At 54.5% G+C, this 24172-nt stretch overlaps 1 protein-coding gene across 2 annotated transcripts in view; it reads right to left on the bottom strand.

The window, feature by feature from the left end:
- The window catches only part of CRISPLD2 (cysteine rich secretory protein LCCL domain containing 2), a 68035-nt gene extending 44123 nt beyond the window's left edge, over nt 1-23912 (bottom strand). Inside the window, exons 1-3 of one of the 2 annotated variants that reach the window (XM_082438435.1) lie at nt 23755-23912; nt 5625-5930; nt 1117-1235 (exon numbers count right to left, since the gene is read on the bottom strand). In XM_082438435.1, the coding sequence (XP_082294561.1) occupies nt 1117-1235; nt 5625-5864 (359 nt within the window). In that variant the 5' untranslated portion in view covers nt 5865-5930; nt 23755-23912. Of the gene's footprint in view, nt 1-1116; nt 1236-5624; nt 5931-16548; nt 16816-23754 lie in introns of those variants that run through there. The other variant, XM_082438436.1, reaches the window with a different exon arrangement.
- Between the last annotated feature and the right edge of the window lie 260 nt (nt 23913-24172).

The raw sequence follows: 24172 nt of genomic DNA, 5'->3' as shown, positions 1-24172 counted from the left end.
GGCAACTAAGCTCGTGTGCCACAACTACTGAGCCTGCGCTCTAGAGCCCGCGAGCCACAACTACTGAACCCGCGTGCCACAAGTACTGAAGCCCGCGTGCCTAGAGCCCGTGCTCCGCAACAAGAGGAGCCACTGCAGTGAGAAGCCCGCGCACCGCAACGAAGAGTAGCCCCCGCTCGCCGCAACTAGAGAAAGTCCACGCGCAGCAACGAAGACCCAACACAGCCAAAAAAAACCAAAAACCAAAACACAAATAAATAAATTAATTTTTAAAAAAACAAAAGAATGGAATGGCTAAATTCCAGTCTGTCAACTTGATGGCCCACAGGCAGCCTTGACGACGTGATAACCATGACAACTATGTAACAGAAAATGGTTTGATATCGTATGAGAAGGAAAAGAAAAAAAAAGAATTAACAGCTGTCCTGGCCACAGTTACAACTACGTGAAAACATGCCGGCCCACAGCCAGATGCACCTCAGAAGCCCAGGAACACGCAAAGAGCTGAACCAGGGCAGTGGATCGACGGGTTTGGTTCCCTTTAGACATTTTCTCTTAATGCTGTCACAGGACTGAGTTCATAAAAAGCAGAAAAGAATACTGGGTTGCTGTGGTTCCACGAAGTCACACCTGTGGACCCGTGGTGACACCTGCCCGGGTCCCTCCCGGAAAGGCACTGGCTAAAGGAAAATGCAGCTGCACGTGGACCCATTACACTCCACGCTTAAAGAGCTGGAAATAGAGTAAATAGGCGGCTGAAGGCAAGCAAACCCTGACCTGAACTTTGAGGGGCTGTTTCCAGTCCAGACCAACTTTTCAATAAGTGCGGCAAAACGAAAGCAGACCCCGGGACCCTGGGCCCCCGTTCGGAGGACTTGTGTGCACAGCACGTGGTCAGAGAGTCTTAACCGGTCAGAAGACGTTTTGTCCATTTCCTCTGCGGCAACCAGCCCCCCAGCCCGGGAGGGGCTGCCAGCTGGCTTGGGTGCTCGGGAATGTGGCCCGGTTGACCTGGGGGAAGGTCCGTGACATTTAACAGACACTGTCAAGGCCTTGGAGGTTCGGCGGCGTGAGTGAGACCCCCGTTCACAAGCAGGGGGTCACAGCAGCTCTTACCTGCCCCAGTGCACGGCCAAGTTCTGCCCGATGGACACCAGCAGGCTGTTGGGCCCATGCTCCCAGATGCACTCCTGGGCCCAGGCCGCCGCCGACCTCTCCAGCTCTTCATCCCAGGTCTGCAAGGGGACGAGAAATGGGCACCAGGAGGTCAGGGTCAGGGGTGGGTGTAAGAACCCAAACTGCAGAGACGTCCCCAGCTCAGGCCCTGGGAGACCCCGAGGGCCGGGCTTCGGCTTCCGCGACACTGGACACAGGGACGTCGTGCATTGTCTCCGACGCGTTCCTTGCTCGGGAGGTGGGAAGTGGCTGGTCAGCAAAGAACCTAGAGGAGCCCCGATCCTCAGAGCACCTGCTCGGCCCCTAACTTGTTGGGGACACTGGCAAGTCCCTTCTCTCAGCCTCAGTCTCCTCATCTGTGAAATGGGAGGATGAAAAAATCCTGGAGATGAATGACGGTGATGGTGGTGATGGTTGCACAATGGTGTGAATGTAGTTAATGCCACTGAATAGTACATTTAAAAATGGTTGAAATGGTAAGTTTTATATTACACATATTTTACCATTATAAATATGTATATATATATTTTTTTTAGGTAGCAAGAAATGCCTTCAACTCGCCCAGTCCTGTTCCCCTCCGGCACAGCCCTCCCTGAGTCAGGGGTCTGGGCCAAAGAATCTGCAGCCCTCTCGCCTCCCAGCCGGCCCAGGGAGCACACATAACTCCTCAAGAAACAACACGGTGAACAAGGCAAGCAGGGTCACTTCTCTTCTGCGGAGGAACAGATGCCAAGCGGCCCTCGCAGCTGCGAGCCAGCGGCTGCCTCGCCCCCTCCCAGAGTCTTGGGGAAGATGTTCCAGCTCATGGGCAGCTAGGGGCTGTCCCTCGCTCTGGGAAGCCCCAGCCCTGGCACACAATAGTTGCTCACTGAAAGCCTATCCAGGCAGCGCCCCGGGACCATCCAGGAACAGGAACAGGAGACTGGTTGAACCAACTGTGGGACCCCTGAACGGAAGCTGCCCACTGCCCTCTCCTCCTCCTGTCTCGCCGTCTCCTTCTGGCCAAGATAACTGCGACTCCTCAACATCCAGGGGCAAGTCCTGCCCCAGGGCAGACGCCTCGGGGGGCCCGGGGTCACACCTCTTGACCCGCTGCCCATTTCAGCTGCAGGGGACATTCTGGGCATCTCGCCGACAGTGCCCCACCTTCAGCACCCACCAGACCCTGCACCACTTCTGCCTCGGATCTTTCTCCAGTGCCCAAGCACAGCCTGAAACAGGGGGTCAACACCCCCGGGGGCCACACTCAGTCAGTGGGAGACAGGCCTGTTGATAAGAGCACGCATCTCCCACCTTCAGAGGGCGGGGCAGTGAGGTGCTCTTGTTAGGTGAACCTGGGTATGGTGCCAGGCTCTGCCTCTTGCTGGCTGTGTGACTTCAAGCAAATGGCTTCACCTCTCTGTGCCTCTGTTTCCCTATCTCTAAATGGGCTAATGGTACCTCGAATAGGATTTGGGGGAAGGTTGAATGAGAGCAGGCATGGAGCCCCCAGATGAGAAGCAAAGTAGCTCTCAGTCAATGGTACCTGGATATTAAGGAAGTTAACTTTCTCAAGCACCCACCAGGTGCCAGGGCAGTCATCTTCTGAACACCTGCCAGTTGCAGGGAACATTAGCACGATTTTCTTATTTAATTCCCCCAACAAGCCCTGGAGGTATGTTTTATCTCTCCACTGTTGCAGATAAAACAAACAAACAAACAAACAAAAACCTCTGAGGTTAAGAGAGGTTAAGTAACTTGCCTAAGGTCACCCAGCTAGGAACTTGTTAGAACTTTAACAACCCAGCCGTGTCTGCCTTCCAAGGGGGCTCTTCCTGCTCTGCACGCTGCCACCAAGTGCTGGTCCCACTTCACTAAAATAATAATGGTTACTAAAATCATAGCAACAGTATAATTCACATGTATTTAGCATCATGCATTATCTTATTGACTCCTCCAAACAACTCTGTGAGAAAGGTACTTTTGTCGTCCCCGTTGTGCTTGGTGAGGAATTATAAACGCAGAGAGGCTAAGTAATCTGCCGAAGTCACACGGCTAGCACGTGGCAGCTACCTAACCCCAGGCAGGATGGCTCCAGAGCCTGTCCACTCACAAAACCTCGAAGTGGGGTATCTTAACTTCTGGAGGTTTAAAATCCACCTCTCAGTGCTGAGCGTGTTTCAAAGGACTGTGGCTCGAAGCCCCAGCGAGCAGGGCCGAGCAGGAAGCCATGGATCTGAGACACTTTCTCAAATCAGTGCCACTTGTCTGGGTGGAGACGGGCCGGGCAGCTCTGGGCCGAGGATGCCGGGAGGGAGGGGACGGTGCTGAGCCTTGGACTGCCGGCCCCGTCCCACGGCCCCCTGCTCAGAGGCGGCCCCAACAACACCCCTAAAGGCTCTACTTCCCCCACAGGGGGGCTGTTGAGACCGAAGGAGCCAGAGCCCAGCTCCAACCCTGAGATACCATGAAGTAAACAAATAGGAAAACACAGCAGGCTAGTCACAGGCTGCCCAGGGCCTGTGCCTGCCTGCTGCGTCCCCAAGCTCCTTTCCCCTGCCCTGAATCTCCCCCACAAGCACCGGACAAGCACAGGGCATGAGGAAAAGACCGGCAGAAACCCAGCCTGCTCCCCATAGGAGGCAGGAAACGGCCAGGACCCTGGCGGGGTTGGGGTTCAGTCAAGCTTCAGGCCCAGGAAAATGCCTGCTCCCTGGTAGGCACCACACAGGGCCTTGGGGTGGGGAGGGGCACAGGATGCAGGGTGACTGATCCAGAAAGAGGTGGAGAGTGTCTTTTCCCCACGGGGACAGACGCCAAATGACCAGTTGCTGGGAAGGAGCGGGGAGGAGTCCGTGCCCTAAAAAGAAAATCCACCCTGATTCTCTCCATCTTTAACCCTATAAAGGTCTGCGCAGCTGCCCCATGCGTTAGCGTGTTGAAAGGGCGCCCACTCTGCCTCCTAAAATTATCACAGCCCCTTCGGAATAAATGTCTGGAGCATTTTCTTCAGGGAAAAAAGAAATGGTTTCATAACGAGTTCCCAGAGGACTCGGGGCTTGCTCGGGGCTCTGCGCAGACGGGCATCCATTCATCCGTCCCACAGCTGGCGATGGGCCACCTCGCGCAAGCACAGACAAGGACACCGAGGGACTCACAGGCACGCGGGCAGGTGACCGACCGTGAGGGTGGCCGAGGTCGGAGCACAGGCAACACGGAAAGTGGCAGCTGAGAGTCCAGAGGAAGGAGAGGGCCCGGGGCCAGGGCTGCAGGGAGGTGGATACGGGAGTGATGAAGGTGCAGCCCTCCTGGGGGCGGGGGGTGGGGGCGGGGTCTGTAACACACACAGCACCCAGAGGCCTCTGCGGCCAAAGGCAAGGGAGGGAAACAGGCTATCCAGACAGACACGGGCTCCTGATAGGAGGCCTTGGATGCGGGGCAAGAAGCGCAGAGGGCACCGAGGCTCCTGCCAGGGCAAAGGCTGGAAGAGAGTGAGATTTTGGAACCATAATGTGATACCAGGATGCAGAATGGGCCGGAAGAGGTCAAGATGGGAGGTGAAACAGCCCCCGCCCCCACCCCAGGGCTGAGGCTGCCCCGATAATCAAGGGAGGATGGAAAAGGCAGGAGAAAGAGCCCCTGGTACTGGTGGGGTCGGGGGTGGGGGGAGCGTGGAGAGGGGACAAGAGCATGGGTCCTGGACTCAGCCGGACCCAGGTCAGCATTCGCCTCCGCCTCTACAGCTGTGTGACCTCGGGCCTTGGTTTCCCAGTCTGTAAAGTGGGGGGATACCACGGCGCCCGTTTCACAGGGCTGGGGGGATGGGACATGGAGACACATGAATGAGGGCAGAGCTGGGGACGTGCACCGGGGAGCCGGCTGCCCTCCTGCTCCGAAACGCGGGGCTTCTCCAGACGCACAGGGGACCCTCCACTGTCCCTCCTCTACTGCTCCTCCCCAGCAGACACCCCATCACTCATGGACTCGGCCACCCCTCGCTACTCAGACGGAAGGCGCAGCTAAACGGTGGGGTGAAGCTAAGGGTGACACAAGGACAGCGGTAACAGCACAGCCCCAGGGCTGAGCATCTGTGCCAGGCAGTCAACACATATGCTGTGAGACGGTCACGGGGGCCACATGAGGTGGGATTTCCAAAGTAGACGCTGAGGCTCAGACTGGCTAAGGAGACATCAAGGTCACACAGTGAAGACGTAGCAGAGCTGGGGTCGGACTCACCAAAGCCCAGCCCTTGACCCTCCCCCTCCCCCTCCCCCTCCAGGAGGGTCTGGGAGGAAGAGTCAAGGGCGGGGAGCTCCAGCTGAGCTACAGAGAGGTGCAGCCTATGCTGATCGGGTAGGGCATCCCGAACAGAGGCAGGGGGCCCTCTCTCACCAGGAGTCCCCAAGCCTGCCATCCCCCACCCCTCCCCCCGCTGATGGGGCCAGCCCCTGTGGTGCCCCAGCGCTCACCATGTACTCCATGTTGGAGGCCGGTGGCGACACCTGGCCCCGCAGCTTGTTGTGAAGCATGAGGATCTCCTCCTTGTCCACCCTGGGGATGGCCCTCCGGACCCGGGAGTGGGGTCCGTCCTGCTGGTATTTGCTGAGCAGCTTCTCTAGGTGTGTGACATTGGGCAGGAAAAAGCCTTGGGCTCCACAGACCAGCAGCACCAGCCCCAAGGGCACAATGCCGTTCAGGACACAGCTCATGGCTCCACGCTGGCAGCAAGGGCTGGGATGACAGGGTGGCCTGGGCTCCTGAGGTGCTCGTGTGCTCTGAAAAGAAGCAGAGGGCGGCGGAAGAAGTCGGTCAGTGTCAAACCCGCGACGGCAGTGACCGGACCGGACATCATTCTCCCCACTTTGCAGATGTGGAGACTGAGGCCACAGAAGCTAAACCACCAAGGTCCCGCAGGCAGGAAGTGGTGGAGCTGGGATTCAAGCCAAGGGTCTCCAGCAAGGCAAGCTGCCTGATGCCACATGGGACATCCTGGCTCAGTCTCTCCTGGACTCAACTTCTCATGGCGCCATCTATTCTCGCTCTGAGTCAGCATTTGGACTCATTCAGGACTGCGGTGGGTCTACGGCCTGAATTAAGTTCCATCTCCTGCCCCCAAAAGAGATTGCTAAAGTCATTTCACATCATGAAAGGACGTGCCGTGATCCAACGTGAGTGGCAAACTTCCTGGTCCCTGTGAAGTAAGACTCAGTTCCCAAAGCGATTGTCAGGCATCCCCAGACCCATCACTGCATGAGGCCCCACCTATCACGGCCCTTCCACCGGGCACCACCCGTGTAACCGTCACACACTACGACACAATCTCCCAGGACCCAGCCAGGGACCCAGCCGTGCACTCTGACGATTTGCTCCTTGGAGAAAGTGACAGTAGAAAGAGAAAGAGAAAGGACCTCCAAGGAGTATCTGTGTACCCACTCTCATCGCATCCCTGCCTGGCAGACCCCCTAAACAGCCTGGCGTGCAGCCTCCTTCAGGCGGCTTCTGTCTGACAATGAGCTCGCTACAGGCACTGCCGGGTGTTAGTTACCCTCGCTACAGGCACTGCCGGGTGTTAGTTACCCTCGCTACAGGCTCTGCCGGGTGTTAGTTACCCTCGCTACAGGCACTGCCGGGTGTTAGTTACCCTCGCTACAGGCTCTGCCGGGTGTTAGTTACCCTCGCTACAGGCTCTGCCGGGTGTTAGTTACCCTCGCTACAGGCACTGCCGGGTGTTAGTTACCCTCGCTACAGGCTCTGCCGGGTGTTAGTTACCCTCGCTACAGGCTCTGCCGGGTGTTAGTTACCCTCGCTACAGGCACTGCCGGGTGTTAGTTACCCTCGCTACAGGCTCTGCCGGGTGTTAGTTACCCTCGCTACAGGCTCTGCCGGGTGTTAGTTACCCTCGCTACAGGCACTGCCGGGTGTTAGTTACCCTCGCTACAGGCTCTGCCGGGTGTTAGTTACCCTCGCTACAGGCACTGCCGGGTGTTAGTTACCCTCGCTACAGGCACTGCCGGGTGTTAGTTACCCTCGCTACAGGCTCTGCCGGGTGTTAGTTACCCTCGCTACAGGCACTGCCGGGTGTTAGTTTCCCTCGCTACAGGCACTGCCGGGTGTTAGTTACCCTGTCGGCTGCTCAGTTAGTGCTTCGTATGGATTATTAGTACCCAACAACGGCATCAGCAGGGCCGAGGGGACAGAAGATGGCGGCTGGGACTCCCGGTCCTTCAAGGCCCATCTTGGAGCTGCACTTCCCAAGGAGCATTTCTGGAACCCTAACCCTGACACGTGCCGGGCTGGGGGCCGTGGCGCACGGCCTCGCGGTCCCATTGGTTGGGATTCACCCCTCTCTGAGACCCCCGGTGCCGACTGCGGTGAATCCCTCACTTTATGACCCATCAAGGATCTTGACGATCCCTCCTTGCCTTTGGGCTACAGGCCCTTTTCCCAAATAACGCCGCTTACTAACCTTTCTTAGTTAGCGTCTTAGGAAAAGCTGCCTTAGTCTTGGAATACACTTAGTAATTTTAAAATTCCACGGTCCGAAGTTAATTTGTTAGGTGAATTTCCGCTGTGCCTTGTGTTCCTTCCCAGAACCCTTCCTGAGCATCTACGTGGGCCAGTCACCTCATTATGTCATTTCCAATCCTCACGACAACCCAGGAGGTCGGTCTGTTATCGCTCCCATTTTACAGGTGAGGAGGCTGAGGCTTGGAGTGCCGGTCCCAAGGCCGCTGTACTGGCAAGACTCGAACCCAGGTGTGATGTCTCTGAGGGTCCGGGATTTCCCATCATGCCACCCTGGCTCCATGGGGTCACACTAAAGGTCACAAGCGTGGTCTTCCTGCTGGCTTATTGTCTGGTCCAAGAAGACAAGGCAGGGCTTGAATGAGTGTGTTCGTTCACCCTCTCGCCTCTGCTTTACTCCCAAGGAGAGTCCGTCAGTCACCCAATGACCTTTATTAGACACCTATTTTGTGCTGGGCGCTGGGACACGAAGATGAAAAGGGCGCTGTCCTGGCCTCAGGGAGCTCCCAGTTGGGCGACAGGCGAGGAAACCCACAGCCCCTACCCAGCGGGACAGGCCTGACAAGACAGCGCGGGGAGCTGGTGGGAGGGGCTCCAGGGCTGCCTTGGATGGGGGGGAGGCAGCCAAGCCTGGACGCTGACCCACCCGGAACCCCGGGTGGCCCCTCTGGTCTTCTCCTATACCAGCAACAGCTGGGTTTTCACCAGTCGCGTGGTCTGGGGCTGCAAGCTGGCAGCTGGAGGAGGACACCCTCAAGGGCGCATCTGGGGCATCCCAGGAGGCAGAGCTGGAGTGGAGGAGCTATGGGAACGCGGCAGTTCCCATCTCCAACCCTGGAAACTCTCCAGGGTCCTGACCGAGCTTACGCTTCAGATAAATATAACCGCCATCTAGGGGGAGGCCTGACTCCTTGGAGTGGGTGAGATGTGGCCTCCCTCCCGAGGAGTTCCCTTTGGGGCAGAGCCGCAGGGACCTGGGTTAGGGTGGGGGACTTCTGAGTGCTCGTTCGCCCTGTGGGGATCAAGCCAGAAACGCAGAAGCTCTCAGGGTCCCTGACGTCTCCCTGCTTAGTCACACCACCATATACGAGCATTTCCCAGCTGCAGAGGCCAGGCTGAAAAGGATGCCAAAACGCACTGACACTGGGTTAAGATTTAGGACAAAGAAGGAGCGGGATCAACATCACAGAGTGTCCACTCGGGCGTCACGGCAACACCCGATTTGCTTTACTCTTCAGCATCCCGAGGGGCAGGGCACCCCAAAAGGCATGAAACAGGAATTGCTTACATGACTCACCTAAACTGGGTTTGGTTTAAATCACCAACGGCCACAACTCAACTGACTCTCAGTAGGGGGATGGGTAAATGAATTGTGAGTCAGTGTGGGTGGAATATTATACAGCAAGTAACAATGATGGCCTGGAGCTCTGTGAGTGTTGGCATAAACAGAGCTCAAATCTGATGCTGGGCTAAAAAAGCAAGTTGTAGAATACTATGCTAATTTAACCTGACTGCCACAATTTGTACATATAAAACTTATAAGGAGTATTTTATATTTGGAAGAAAATGTAAAAAATAAAATTAAAAGTACAGCACAAAAAAAAAAAAAAAAAAAAAAAGTACAGCACAAAAGAGGAAAAAAAAAAGAATACTATGCTAATGGTACTATTTGTGTGCATTTTAAGGCATATAAACCATACCTTGTATAGTTTATAGATATGTGTATATGTACATACATCTGTGTATATGTGTGTATTATATACACATGTATTATACGTGTATGTACATATATGTATATGGTGTGTGTGTGTGTGCACACGCGTGCGCCTGCATGTGTTTGTACGGTAAAACCAGGACTGAACAGACCAAGTTCATGGTGGTAGATGATGCCAGGGTGAGGGAAATTGAACCAGGAAGGAGAATATGAGGGAACTCATCTTTATGTCTAATATATTGTTTCTATTAAAAGTCTCGGGACTTCCCTGGTGGCGCAGTGGTTAAGAATCCACCTGCCAATGCAGGGGTTTGAACCCTGGTCCGGGAAGATCCCACATGCCATGGAGCAACTAAGCCCGTGCGCCACAACTACTGAGCCTATGAGCCACAACTACTGAAGCCCACGCGCCTAGAGCCCGTGCTCTGCAACAAGAGAAGCCACCGCAATGAGAAGCCCGCGCACCGCAACGAAGAGTAGCCCCTGCTCGCCGCAACTAGAGAGAGCCCGTGTGCAGCAACGAAGACCCAACACAGCCATAAATAATTTAATTAATTAATTAATTTTAAAAAAAAAGTCTCAAGCAAATACAGCAAAGTGTAAGCTCCGTTCATGCTGTGTGGATAGGCTGAGTTGGCAGGAACTGTGATGTAGTCGCCAGAGAAGGGTGTCCTCGGGAGCCGAACCTCGGTGGTGAGTGCATACTAGCCTTTGGACTTGTCTATTTTAAATTTTTTTGAATATTAATGAATAAAACAAAGCAAAATGCCAAAGCATGAAAGGACAGTGAAACCACTGCTGGTTCCAAGTGCATTCTCCCAGCATGTTCTCCTGAACAAGGGCCACCTTACTCCAGAAGACTTGGTCGGCCGCCTTCACTCTGAACTTTCAAGGGCCTTGCTTGGTCCATGGGCCGCAGACGGGTCCTTCCCTCCAAGGTTCCGGAGACAACTGATAAAGCCTCGGCTGGAGCTTCAGAGTTGGGAGAACCATGGGGTTGGTTGGTTGGTTGGTTTGTTTATGGCCACACTGCATGGTTTGTGGGATCTTAGTTCCCCAACCAGTGATTGAACCTGGGCCCTCAGCACTCAGAGCACAGAGTCCTAACCACTGGACCACCACGGAATTCCCAACCCTGGGGTTTAGTCAAACCTTCCCACGGGGAGAAACACAAGTGAAAAGAGGCGTTTCTCCAAGTGGCTTCTCCACCTTGAGACAGTCGCTAGCCTGGACCACACCAACGTGTCTTGGGTTGGGCCATTCGGGGCATGGTGCTGGGCGGCGCTATTGGGTCTGAAAGTGGTCTGGCCTGGCTGGAGCTCAGGGAGGGTTGGTGGGGTCCACGCTGGGGAGGGGGCAACGCCTGGACCTTGATGGCTTCTGCTAAGTTTGGGCCACAGGAGAACACTGAAGATTTAAGCAGAATTGTAACAGTAAGGGCTGGCATCTCACATCTACATTCCAGAGCACAGCACTGGGCTGGCACACAGGGAAAAAAACCAGAATCCTGGACTGAGTTGTGTGGCCTGCAAATTCCTATGTCGAAGTCCTAACCCCCAGCACCTCAGACTGTGACTGTATTTGGAGAAAGGGTCTTTAAAGAGGTGATTAAGTTAAAATGAGGTCATATGGGTAAGCCCTGCTCCAGTATGACTGGTGTCCTTATAAGAAGAAGGGATTAGGACACAGACACACACAGAGGGACGAGAGTGTGAGATACAGCAAGGAGACCACCGTCTACACGCCAAGGAGCAAGGCCTAAAAGAAACCAGCCCCACCGACACCTTGATCTTGGACTTCCAGACTCCAGAAGTGTGAGAAAATGAATTTGTGTTGTTTAAACCACTCAGTCTGTGGTACTTTATCCTGGCAGCCCTGGCAAACTAGTACAAGCATCAGATAGTAAGTGAGGAAAACTGTTCTAAGTATCCCACTGGCAGCTGTATGGAAGGGGGTAAGGGAGGAACAGAGAGGCAAATGGGGAGGCCAAGGCTGGGATCGTGGCTGGAACCTGGGCAGTGGCGATCGGCGCTGGGTCACAGCACGAGCCCACCAGCCGAGGCGACTTCGCCGGGGCCACGCCAGCCCCCATTGGCCTTCAGCCCCTTGGCATTCAGCTTCCACTGCCGAAACAGCTCGATCAGAACTTAGGGAAAAAGCAGTTCAGCCCCCTTTCCATCTACAATTTAAAAGAAACAGACTCACAGACATAGAGAATAGACTAGTGGTTGCCAAGGGGGAGAGGGGATGGGGGGGGATGGAGTGGGAGTTTGGGGTTAGCAGATGCAAACTATTATAGAGAATGGATAAACAACAAGGTCCTACTGTATAGCACAGGGAACTACATTCAATATCCTGGGATAAACCATAATGGAAAAGAATATGAAAAAGAATATATATTTGTATAACTGAGTCACTTTGCTGTACAGCAGAAATTAACACAACATTATAAACCAACTATACTTCAATAAAATAAATTAAAAAAAAAAAGTTTTCCCAATGAGGCACACACACACTGCCCACCACCACCTGGGGCTTTCCAATGACCCGTACAGGCCCCCACCAGGGAGGCCGGCGGGGCTTACACGGAGGGAGACCCACCGCACGCCCGTTGCTGCATTTCTCACTTCACCCTCCCGATGATTCAGAGGTTTGGGCTCTATTGCTCCCATTTTACAGATGAGGAGACTGAGGCCCCTGGAGTGTCAGGAACCTGCCCAGGGTCACACAACTGCAAGCAGAAAACCTGGGGCTGGAACGCAGCTCCGTCTGACCTCCAAGCCCCTTTCTCAATGCCACCGTGCCTTCCCGAGGGTGGGCTTCCTTGGGGATTTCCCGTCACCACCCACACAGGGGAGGGCCGCCCACAAACAACCCAGCACTCACTGCAACCCTCCCTGCCCTTCTCTGCTTCCTGCGTGGAGAGTGGGGCTCAGTGGAGACAGGCACCGTGCCCCACCCCAGGTCAGAGAGTGACTCTGTCAAGAAGGCATCCATTTGTCGCCCCCAGGGGAATGAAATCTTTACATCATGGTGACATTTCACCAAGATACTTCCCGTCATGGGGCTTGGCACCCACCCAGTCTCTATCTGCTGACGCACCTTTGACTAAAATACGACGCCCGCACCGACGGACCCTCTCTGCCGGGCACCCTCCAGCCCTCCTAACGTCCCCGAGGGGCTCACACTTCAGGGGGTCGACCCGAGCTCCCTTCGGTTCCTGGAGATGGAGGCCCACACTCTCCAGCTCTGCACTTTTGTCCCCGGTTTCTCCTCGGGTTGCCAAACGCAAGCTTCATTTCCAGAGAAGCCCTTCTCCACTCTCTGTCCCTGGCCTCCTACCAAAAGCCTGAAACACCCGCGTGGACGGCCGTACAATTCACAGAAACGCTGTCTGGGAGACGTCGTCTCCTTGGCCCCAGTTGCAAAACCCAGCCCAGGAGACCACAAACAAGATAACGGCGCCAGGGTCCCAGAAGCACATACCGGGGGTCGGGGGGCAGGGGCGGGAAGGGGATCAAGAAAGCTTTCAAGCCCCACGGTCAACGGCCAGACCCAACCTGGGGTCAGATTCCTGCAGCACGGCCTCAGCTTTCAGGTGCAGCTGGACTCTGGCTGTTTTCTACCCCATTTTCTGGAAAACAAAACTGAGCCCGGGAGACGTTACGTGGTATCTGTGAGGTTGCAGGGCTGGTTTGCGGTGGAACCAAGGCTTCAAATCCAGCTTTCTGGACGCGTGGGAACTCTGAGCACGTGACTGCTGCACCGTCGGCTCTGCCGTCACCCCTCCACCCCGGCCAAGGCTCCGGGGACATTTAGGGCATCCACAGCCCCGCGTGTCCCCAATCTAGCCGGGGGTCTCCTCGAGGGCCAGCTCCTGGGGGGGATGCAGCCACCAAATTCAACTCTCAGGAATGAGAGAAAGAAAGAGAACGTGGTTGAAGTTCGATGTCATCCCGCCTGGGCTGCCTTCGCCTGTGTTTAGGAAAGCCTGCCAGAAAGATGACTCTTAGGACAGAGCCTGCCAGCCGTCAGCCCCAAGGCCGGGCCAAGCTCTCTGCTTTTGCACATGCTGTTCTCGCGGCTCACCCCATGACCCCAGCCTGCCCCGCCCCCGCCCGGGTCCCGCTGATGAATGAAGTCCGGCTCGTGGGTTAAGACTCAACTGCAGGGTCGCTGCTTAATCATGGCCCCAGACCTGTCCGCCTTGTTCACCAGTGAACCGCCAGTGCCTGACCTCGTTGGGACGAGGAGATCCGTACACTCACTCCGTAAATATTTACTGAACACCGCTGGCGCCTCTGGGGGTGAACAAGACTGACAGGTCTGCAGGTGTGATTCAGCTCCAGGAGGCTTCCAGAAAGCAACGACCCTTCGGCTGAGTCTTCACTGCTGAGCAGGGATGGATCAGCCTGCAGGGGAGGGGGCAGGCTGGGGTCAAGGGTCGAGCCGTGGTACGAGGAATGACGGAGATGAGGAACACGAGTGTTACGGTATTACAGGGTTCGCTACGTGGTCTATGGCTAATAGTACTGCCTATGACAATAGTGATGGTGATGTTAAATGCTCCACAGATGCATTGTTTGGAGGGATTTGGGGAAGGCTGGAATTAATGACGGGGAACACAGTGAAGAAGGCTATTCTCTCTTCACCACATTATTTCAAAGCCCCACCTCTGCCTTGAGACAAAATCTAATTTTTAAAAATCCAATAAATGTCTAATGCTTGTCGGGGGCGGGGGGAAGGCCACCCCTAAACTTGAGACATGCTTCGGCTCACTGCATGCCTGGGGCCTTGGACACTTTTTCCCCAGCTTTCCAGGGAAGTGGGCTCCGAGACGTCACAGACCGGGTCTGCGGCGTGAATGTGACCAACTGGCCGGGAACCGGATTCACAGTGGTGACAGTCAGCCGGTTCAGAGGCCAGTGCGGTTGCAGCGCTGGGTCTCCTTCCAGGGCTCAGCTCAGCTGAGTTCACCGGCCGTGGGTGTCGAGGCCTCAGCAGCCTGCCTCCTGTCTGCTCACACTTGCTGCCTTGCCAGCTAAGACTGGCTGCTTCTTGACGGCTGGAACCATTGCTGTGCTGGTAAATGTTTAACAACTGAGGCTCGAAAAACCCCAAAATACCCACCCTGATCTGTAGTGTCTGCCAATTCCCTTGGTGTAAATATTGCCACCACAGCAATTTGAAGCCACCAACGTGGGGTCACTGAGCATGGAGTTTCTGGAAAAAGCCTCACGATCACACAGAATGATGTCGTTTTTCCATCACATGCACAGAATAGACATCAACCACCCTAAGAGCAGAGAGAATAGTAAAGCGAGGTAAAAAAATAGGATGCGCTAAGTTTTGAGTACTTATTACCTTTGTTTTAAATAAGACTTATTTCACTGTAAGTTTCTATAACATTTAATGTTGGTGGTGTTCACAGGGAGTTATACTCAACATTTTGTAATAACCTATAAGGGAAAAGTATGTAAAAATACGGGTATATATACATATATGTGTGTATATAACTGAATCACTGTGCTGTACACCTGAAACTTACATGACATTGTACATCAACGATACTTCAATTAAAAAAAAAAAATGATGGCTGGGTTGAACTTTTCGGAAACTTAACCACAACTTTTCTGAATACTTAACCACGGGCTCTCACAAGCCGGGACGAGCCGGGACAAGCCAGCATGACCCAGTCGGCCAGCTCCAGCACAGCACTGGCCGACTGGGTCTTATTCAACTTGAATCCTTAGCGCGTAGTAACTGCCCAGCAAACACTTATCCCCAATAACCCAGCCAACACTTGATAAGTGAGGGCGAAGCGGCAGACATCGTTCTGGGTCCTCTACTCCCAGAATCTCGTATTTCATCCTCTGCACAGACGGATGGGGTCACTGCAATTATGATGCCTATTTTACAGATGAGGGAACTGAGGCTCAACACAGAAAAGCAGCTTGCTCACGGTCATACAGAGTGCCTGCGGACGATGCAGAGGAGCCTGCCACCCTCTGACCGCCTACCCATCCTGCTCTCCAAAACGTCAGGGCAGTTCTGACCTGTGCCCCGACGTCAGCCGGACTCAGCGAGAGACCCCGAGGCTAAGCCCCAAGCCCGGGGTACCCCAGGCTCCGCTCTTCTTCGGAAGCACAAAGGAGAACTCAAAACGTGAGCGAGGCCAACGGCAGAGCAGAGTCAGACCCACAAACCACCCAGAAATTCCAGGAATGAAGTGGTGGCTGGGAGGAGGGGCGCGGGACACCCCAGCCTGTCTCAGGCAGATCCCAGGACTGGGTAAGTACCAGACACCCCAGGGGTGGGGATCTCCCTCCTCCATTGGAGCCAGTTTTCCTTAAACCCTTCTCAACAGAATTAGGGCAGGACAATGGAGGAAACAGGCCTGTCCTTTCCCTTGCCAACTGCTCTGCCCTCAACCCCACAAAGATGGACACTAGGCTTAACAAAAATGCCCCCGCCCCCCCGCTGCAGGCACTTTCTTTCCTCCTGTCCCCTCAGCCAAAGATACGTCCTTACAGGATACACAGGGCAATATCTCAGGATGCTTAATTGAACAAATACAATATACAAAACCCATTCGGTTTTTTAAATACTATGCTAAGAATATACACAAAAAGAGAACACTCGCTCAACAAACATTTACTTAATCTACTCTGTGCGGGGGGGGAAAAAAAAAAAAAAGAACTAAAACCAGGTTTGTTCAGTGCAAGCCAAGATAATATATAAGAGAAGCCACTTTAAAGTGACTGGATAATAAATTAATATGTTCTTAAAATACCCAGTACATAACTCCTGGGGCCCCTTTCTCCCTTCTTGCAGATGTGTGGATGTTTCCTTGGAAACAATGCTCCCAGCGAAGCTTTAGATAAATGGCAAGAAACCTCCACCTCCAAAGGACAAGAAATCAAGGACTCCCAGGAGGCAGCGTGGATAAGCGTGGACATTGGGTCAACCCCAGTTCGAATCCTGACTCCACATCATTGAGCTGGGTGCTGCCCAGAGGGTCCCTCAACCTCGTGGAGTCTCCAATTCCTCATGGGCAAAACAAAGCCCTGAATTTCTCCCAGGGCTGGGGGAGGATTTGCAGATTATGGAGATAGTGGTTCTAAAGAGCCCAGCAGCAGAGTCCCAGGATTTACTGGTGTTTAATGACTGTTTCTTTCCCTCCTCCTCCTGGGTGAATTCGGGCATCCCAGATCATCTCTGCTCCAGGCTACGAGGCTGACAGCATCTGGACCAGCCTCCCACCTGAAATGCATGATTCACTGGTATTGGGTGGTACCTGCAAGGATGAGTCACAGCCTTGAACCAAGCTCAAGAATTCTATAGCAGCAGGCTATGGACTCTTCACACTGCTTCACAGATGAATATCCCCAGGGCAAACCCTCAGGTGGCCACGGAGTCCTTGGGATAGGCCAGTGAACAAGACTCTGTCCCCTGGAATCGGGGGGCGGGGAGGGAGGGAACATCACAGCAAATAGACGATACAGAGGCTGGAGGAAGACAGCCCTGGGACATGGGATGGTGAGGTTGGGCAGAGCGAGGGGCAGGGACCACTCTGGCTGGGGTGAGCTCCAGGCAGCAGGAACCGCAAGGACAAAGGCTCAGAGATGGTCACCATCTTGGCCTGACCAACGAGGGGTGCAAAGCCAGTGTGGTCGGGGAGAAATGGGGTCACAGAGGCAAGCAGGGCCAAGTAGCCAGGGGCCTTGAGGGCCATGACAAGGATTTTATTCTAAACGCAAAGAGGGGGAACTTCCCTGGTGGTCCAGTGGTTAAGACTCTGTGCTTCCGCTGCAGGGGGTGCGGGTTTGATCCCTGGCTGGGGAACTAAGATCCCGCATGCCATGCGGCATGGTCATAAAATAAAAACAATAAAAATTAAAAAAAATAATTGCAAAGAGGGGGGTGTGTGTGTGTGTGTATGCGCGTGTCGGGTGCAGGGCAGATGAAGCCAATGGTGACAGGGTCTGATTTATGCTTTGAGAGCCTGGCAGATGTAGCATTGCAGACGAAGCTCACAGACATAACACTGAACCAAAGAAGCCAGACTCCAGTGATGAAACATGCACGGTTCATTTATGTAAAGTTCAAAACCAGGCAAAACCAACCTATACCATCAGAAGTCCGGAAATGGTTACCCTCGGAGGTGGGGCTATGGGAGGGTTCCTGGGGGATGGTCAGGCTCTGTAGCTCTGGGGCCGTAGCACGGGCATGCGCACTTGGAGAAAATTCATCCCCCAACGCACGAATGCATGTGCATTCTTCTCTAGCATGTTGAACTTTAATAAAAAGTTTAAGAGAAATTTAAAGAAGTTCTGGCTTCTGTTGGAAGAACGGCTCCAGAGAAGCTGGAGAACAGATTATGCAAGAGAAAATCCTCCAGGGCTCTCCCCAGGAGGCTCAGCGAGGAAACAAGCCCGGGGCCTGGTCTCCTATAGCCCTTCAAAGTGAACTTGAAGGTGCTGGAGCCCAGGTAAAGCTCCGTGCTGCCAGAGCCTCCCACTTGGGCCAGACACCGACTCTCCCAGACAGGGCCCAGTTCATCCCCAGTCTGAAGGGCACTTTGTCCAGCAATGCCAAAGCTGAAAATATCTCAGTCCCCGGGAAGCCCGGCCTTGAAGGTTCCCGGGAATAAACAGTGTTTTTACAGCAGCCCGTGCTTCCCCCCTGAGAACAGACTGGCTGTGTTGGGAGCCGGTTTGGGGGCGGGATGGAGAGGCGCAGCGGACACGTGCATACACACAGATGTATTTTAAATGCTGGGAAGGAAATCAACCCATTCTCTCACAGGGGCCGCTTAGGGGTTACAGACAGACGGGCTTCACAAGCTCCTGGGCACACGGGGCTCTAAACACAGGCTGAAGGAAAAGGCGGGAATCCTCAGGACACTTGCTCGGGCCCCAGAGCAACGGGTGCCAACAAGCCGAGCGCTCTTCCAGAAGAAAGTCCTAGGCACACGTCAAGAGCCTGTTCTCAGGGGCCTCGGCTCTGGACAGAAGAGGTCATTCTAGCTCCCAAGCCACTGGCTCCATTCTCGCCACGTGACCTGTTTCTGGTCACCCCGGGTCCTGTAAACAGAACCTTCCACCCCATCAGCCAGCCCCGCCCACCCCATTCTGGGGCCGGGGCCCAGGGCAAGTCTTCTCGGCTTTCCAGGGCAATGGGTCCCACCCTGGAGCCCGCACCAGAAAGTGCTGGAAGCCTCGTGAAAGCGCAGATTGCCGGCCCCACCCCCATAGCTTTAGGAGGCTTGGGGCAGGGCCTGAGAATCAGCATTCGGACGAGCTCCCGGGAGCCACTGCTGGTCCGGGGACCCCACTTTGAGAACCGCTGCTCTAGGTGGTAACAGCCTCTCAAATCTTCTCACACCGCACCTTAGTCCAGTGTTTCCCAAACTCCAGCCCTTGGCACACCCCCTTCCCCAAGCTTTGCCCACCTTCTTACCGTCTCCCTGTTCTAGTTCATACTGTGTATTTTATTGAAGTTGGCTTGCTTTGGGGGTTCAAAGAAATTTACTTTAAAAAGGGAACCTTCTCGGGACTTCCCTGGTGGCATAGTGGTTAAGAATCTGCCTGCCAATGCAGGGGACACGGGTTCGAGCCCTGGTATGGGAAGATCCCACATGCCACGGAGCAACTAAGCCCGTGTGCCACAACTACTGAGCCTGCGCTCTAGAGCCTGCGAGCCACAACTACTGAAGCCCACGTGCCACAACTACAGAAGCCCACGTGCCTAGAGCCTGTGCTCCACAGCAAGAAAAGCCACCACAATGAGAAGCCCGTGCACCACAACGAAGAGTAGCCCCCGCTCGCCACAACCAGAGAAAGCCCGTGCACAGCAACGAAGACCCAACGCAGCCGAAAATAAATAAATAAAATAAATAAATTAAAAAAAAAAAAAAAGGGAACCTTCTCTCATCAGCAGGTGCAGAGAACCTGAGGCTGGAGTAAAATGGAACACGAGGAAAACGGAAGAGAGTTGGGGCCAGGGGCTTCACTGTAGAGGGCGCTCTCTGTTGTAGCGAGGTCAGGGCGGGGAGGCATTCGGGGCAGAGGGCACCCCCTGAGACGGTCGCCTTGCTGTGACACAGAGGAGAGAACAGCGCCCGGGTGGGAGGACTTTGCTGCTTGGTCAGTAGACACACTCAGTCACCTCGGGGACCAGCAGGATGGGCTCCCCGCACTTTGGGGGATACTGCTCATCCCACAGTGATCTGTTCTCAAGTACAAAGGCCACCCTGTGACTCTCCTGCGCCCTGCAGCCCAGAGCAGGAAATCCAAGCTCAGTACAGCTGACCCCACCGCAAGGCAGGCTCCTCCGCCCTGAGCCTGACCCTCAGACCCCAGCCCCCCTGAGCTTCTTGTCATTCTCAGGGTGCCAGGCCCCTCCCCTCCTCCAGGCCTTTGCGCACACCTGGTCCCTCCCCTTGATGTACCCCCCCAACGTCACCTTTCCCTGCCAGAGAACGCTGCCTCTTTGCTCTAAAAGGACTTCTAGGATCTTACCAAGTCAGCCTCAGCAGTTGCCAGCTGAATGCCAGTTCCCAGTTCTAGAGAGATCCAGGATTTTTTCAATACAAAAGAACCTCGGGGCCGGGTCCATTCTGGGACCACCTGACTGCAAACAAAATGGAAGCTGGATTCTTTTCCTTTCTGGGATTTCACCATTCTGTACTCACAGTGGGATGCGATCCAGAAACTTGGACTGAAAATGTGGGATTTCATAATTTATATTTTTTTAAAATGATGGTCCAAAAGTTGCATAATCCTCATTAGGACTTTTCTTTTTCCTCTAAATCTGTGGTTTTTGTCTAAGCTGACACAGCATTTGAGACAATCAGAGAAGATATATCTTCCTCGGGCTGGATCATGAGAAACTGTCTATCCCCACAGCCTGGAAGAGGGGGTGTCTGTCGGTGAGTACCCACAACTGCACAGCCTGGGGTAGAAAGCTGAGCTCCCCCAGGGCAACATCTCCGACAGAAATCTCTGTCACTTGCTCTCCTGGTGCGGAGGCAGGGGAACTGTGAACACCTCCCCCAAAACACCCAGACGCCAGATTCTCATTCCTGAATGAGATGATCTCAGTTGATGTTTCTTCAAGAGGGAAGTAAGAAAATGGGACATGTGTTCCTTAATACCATGTGACCCAGCTATTCTACTCCTAGGAGTAGACCCAAAACAACTGAAAACAGGTGTACAAACAAAAATGTGTACACAGATGTTAATAGCAGCATTACGCACAATAGCCAAAAGGTGGAAATGGCCCAAACTTCCATCAGTGGAAGAAGGGATAAATGAAAGATGGTCTATCCATACACCGGAATAGTATTCAGCCATAAAAAGGGATGCAGCACTGACACAGGCTACATCATGAATGAACCTTGACAACGTTATGCTCAGTGAGAGAAGCCAGACACAAAAAGCCACATATTGTAGGATTCCATTTATATGAAATGTCCAGAATAAGCAAATCCAGAGAGACAGAAAGCAGATGAGCAGTTGCCAGGGGCCGGGGAGGACAGAATGGGGAGTGACTGCTAATAATGGTTATGGGGTCTCCTTTTGGGATGATGAAAACGTTCTAATGTTGATGAGTATTTTACCACAATAAAACCTTTTTTTTTCAAGGAAAAAAAGAAAGAAAGAAAAGCGAGCATGGCTGGCCCTACCAACCACCACCCAGATCTGCCTGACCCTCCCCGTTCCAGAACAGAGTATGCTCCCTTTGGGACTTTATGAGGGGCTCCAGATGCCCTATCCCATGAAGGTCTGAGAAGCTATTCAGCTCAATGAACTGAAGATGAAATGAAATGACGCCTGTGTTCTATTTTCCTTTCTTGACAAGCCATGAGCCCCTTTGAGTGATGCTGGGTTTGCACATCTGGGACTGATCAAAAACCAGTGAGTCTGCAAAAAAAGGGGGGGAAAAAAAGCTTCCTAGGTTGGGAGCAAGCAGACACAGAGGCACCTCCCATACGCAGTAAATTACTCTGGTGACAGAGAAAAGAAATGTTCCAGCTCCCACAAGGCCAAAGAGGTCGGCATTTAGGGGTCCTGCCTTTAAAAGCCAGTTTTCAAATGCAACCTACCACAAACCCCAGATATCCAACGTGAGGTCTCTGAGGGAGGGATACAGTTTGGGGGCTTTCAGAAGCTCATGCTCTTCTGCTGAGCTCCAGCCCCCCACCCCCCCCCATCAAGCCAGCTCTCCTTTCCAGACGCAGGACTGTGGGAGCAGCTGGCATTGCTCTGGGCTCCCCAGCGGGGCCCTCTGCACGTTGATACAGGTACCTGCCAGCAGAGTGGATCCCAAGCCCCTCTCCAGGCCCACCCCTCACCGGGGCCAGGGATTCAGCGCCCACATGGCAGAAGCCTTGCGCGGCAGCACGTTCTGCGCTGACAGCCCTGTGGCCAGCCACTGGACCGGCATCTTCTTCCAGAATCTCGGGCGGGGTCCAGCCAGGATAGCAGCTCTTCCCCGCTCTGGCCGTGTCACGTGGGGCACATACCTTAATCACTCTGAGCCTCGACTGCCTCCTTGTAAAAAAGGAGGACAGTGCAGCTCATAAAGAAGTCAGCAGGATAGGTCACCCATGTAAAACCCCAGGCACGTCCGGGCCACAGTAAGTGCCAGATAAATGTCAGCTGCTGGTAGGATTACAGATGCTATCATTACTATTCCTACTCCTATTTTTTAAGAGACTGTAAAAATCAAAATCACTCTCTTCATTCTCCTCCCTGGCTGCGTCATCAGGGCCGAGGCTGGGGCTCAACTCTGCTGCTATTTCACTCGGAGCCCCTCTCAAATGAAACGGTTCCTTGTGGAAGGTCAGGTTCAGACGTAGAGTCAGCAGTTGGGCAGAGAAGTGCCTTAAAGGAGGCAGGACCCAGCCGCTAAGTGTGTAGGGTAAGTAGACAGAGAGACCTGGGGTGACAACATCACACACAAGCTAGGGGACCTTGGGCAAGCACTTCACCTCTTTGAACCTCGGTTTGCCTCATCTGTAATGAACATCTAGAGGCCTTGTGCCCAGGTGTGTTGCAGGTAAAGAGGACGGCAAGGGCCCTCACAGCTAGCACACCAGCAACACAGCTCTCACACCTTCTGGTCCTTCCCCCACGTGCAAACAGCCAGATCAGGGGCAGAAACAGAAAATCAGGTGCACAAGACAAAGAGCCCTGAGAGTTCCCCCCTGGGTCTATCTGGAGAAGGGGGCACGGCCTTCACCTTGTCCTTCACATGGTCTCTCATCTGTCAGGCTCTAGACCCTTGGTGTCCTGACCCCACTGGGGAAGGCAGGCTCACCCTCTTCTGCCCGGGCAAGGAGACCAAAGGTTCAAGGTAGAAACTCACAAGCCCACTCTTGGTTGGAAGTTGAGCTGGGCACCTGCCAGACTCCCAGCTGCTTCTCTTGACCAGAGGAGTAACTCACCTCTGGCTAAAATACAGCCAATTCAAATCGGACTTCGATGAGCAGACATCAGCTAAGCCCTTCCTGGCTTGTCCACCAGCCCAGCCCTTTCAAGGGAGGTTCTGGGTCTGCACTGCACGAGGGGCTCGCCCTGGCTCTTCTACCTGGGGCTGCAGATCTCCCAGACCCCAGGGCTGAGCCCTCAGCTCCCAGCCGTCCCCCCACAAGAAGTTTATGCAGATATCCACTCCGGTTGAAGAGACCCAGGAACTCTTCCCAAACCTGTAGGAACTCTGATATGCCCCACGCCTGGATGCACCCACAGCCATATGGAGCTTTGGAGGCAGACAGAACTGGGTCCCAGCCTCCGCTCTGCCTGGACACTTCACCTCTCTGACCCTCAGGAAGACTACCTGGAAGGTCTGTTCCAAACAAAATCATAAAGGGGAGTGGCCCTGTAAACTTGCCAAGCAGAACGCACATGCCGCCGTTAGGATCACCCCGGCCCTCCACACGTGGGCGGGACACATTCGAAGTCCTGCCACATACACACCATCAGCTTTCTATTTATTGACGCCCACTGTGTACACAGGAACGCAACAGATGACGCCCGCTGTGTACACAGGTGAGGGAGGAGTACGCAGCCTCAGGGAGCACGATTCTGCGGTCGGTCAGCCTTTGAGTCCTGGCTCCCTAGCGTCCAGCATGTGAGGTCTCGGGCAACTTGCCCTCGCTGAGCCTCAGTTTCTCCATCTGTGGACAGGCATGCTGCCGAGCATGGTTCGGAGATGCAGGCGGCGCGCTCAGCTAAGTGTCTGCACACAGTAAGCCCTAAGAGGTGGCATCTGCTCTGGCTATTTCAGCTCCTCGGAGACTGCGGGAGCGGATCGTACAGTGCAGAGAGGAGGACAATTTAAGTCACACGTACCTCCCCCCGCAGGGCTCCAGCCGCCTCCTCGCCGGTGTCTTCTGAGTGGAGGGGCCGCAGCGGCAGCACGGGCACAGCGGACACAGCGGGCAGGTCGCGGGACACGGGACACCGGTGCCGCCGAGAGATGCAGTGGGTCCGAGGACCCTGCGCGCCGCCTCTTGTAGGTTGCCCGGAACGCCGGGGCCACGCCCCGCGGCGGTGGGCGGCGCTGATGGGGCCGCGCCGTCGCGGCCCCGCCCCGCCAGGTCCTCCCCCGCCCCACCGGCCCCGCCCCTCCCGGCCTCGCCCCACCCCAGGAGCCCGGAGGACACCCGGAGGCGCGGGCGCCTGGGGTCGGGTGGGGGGCGTCGTAGGGAGGGCGGGACCACCCGCGTCCAAAGAACTCGGCTTGACAAGAGGAGGACGCGCTCAGTTT

This window comes from Balaenoptera physalus, assembly GCF_965194825.1.
Source record: "Balaenoptera physalus genome assembly, chromosome: 19".
Taxonomy (NCBI): Eukaryota; Metazoa; Chordata; class Mammalia; order Artiodactyla; family Balaenopteridae; genus Balaenoptera; species Balaenoptera physalus.
Note: the sequence above shows the minus strand (reverse complement) of the source record. Positions and strands in the feature narration are given on the sequence as shown.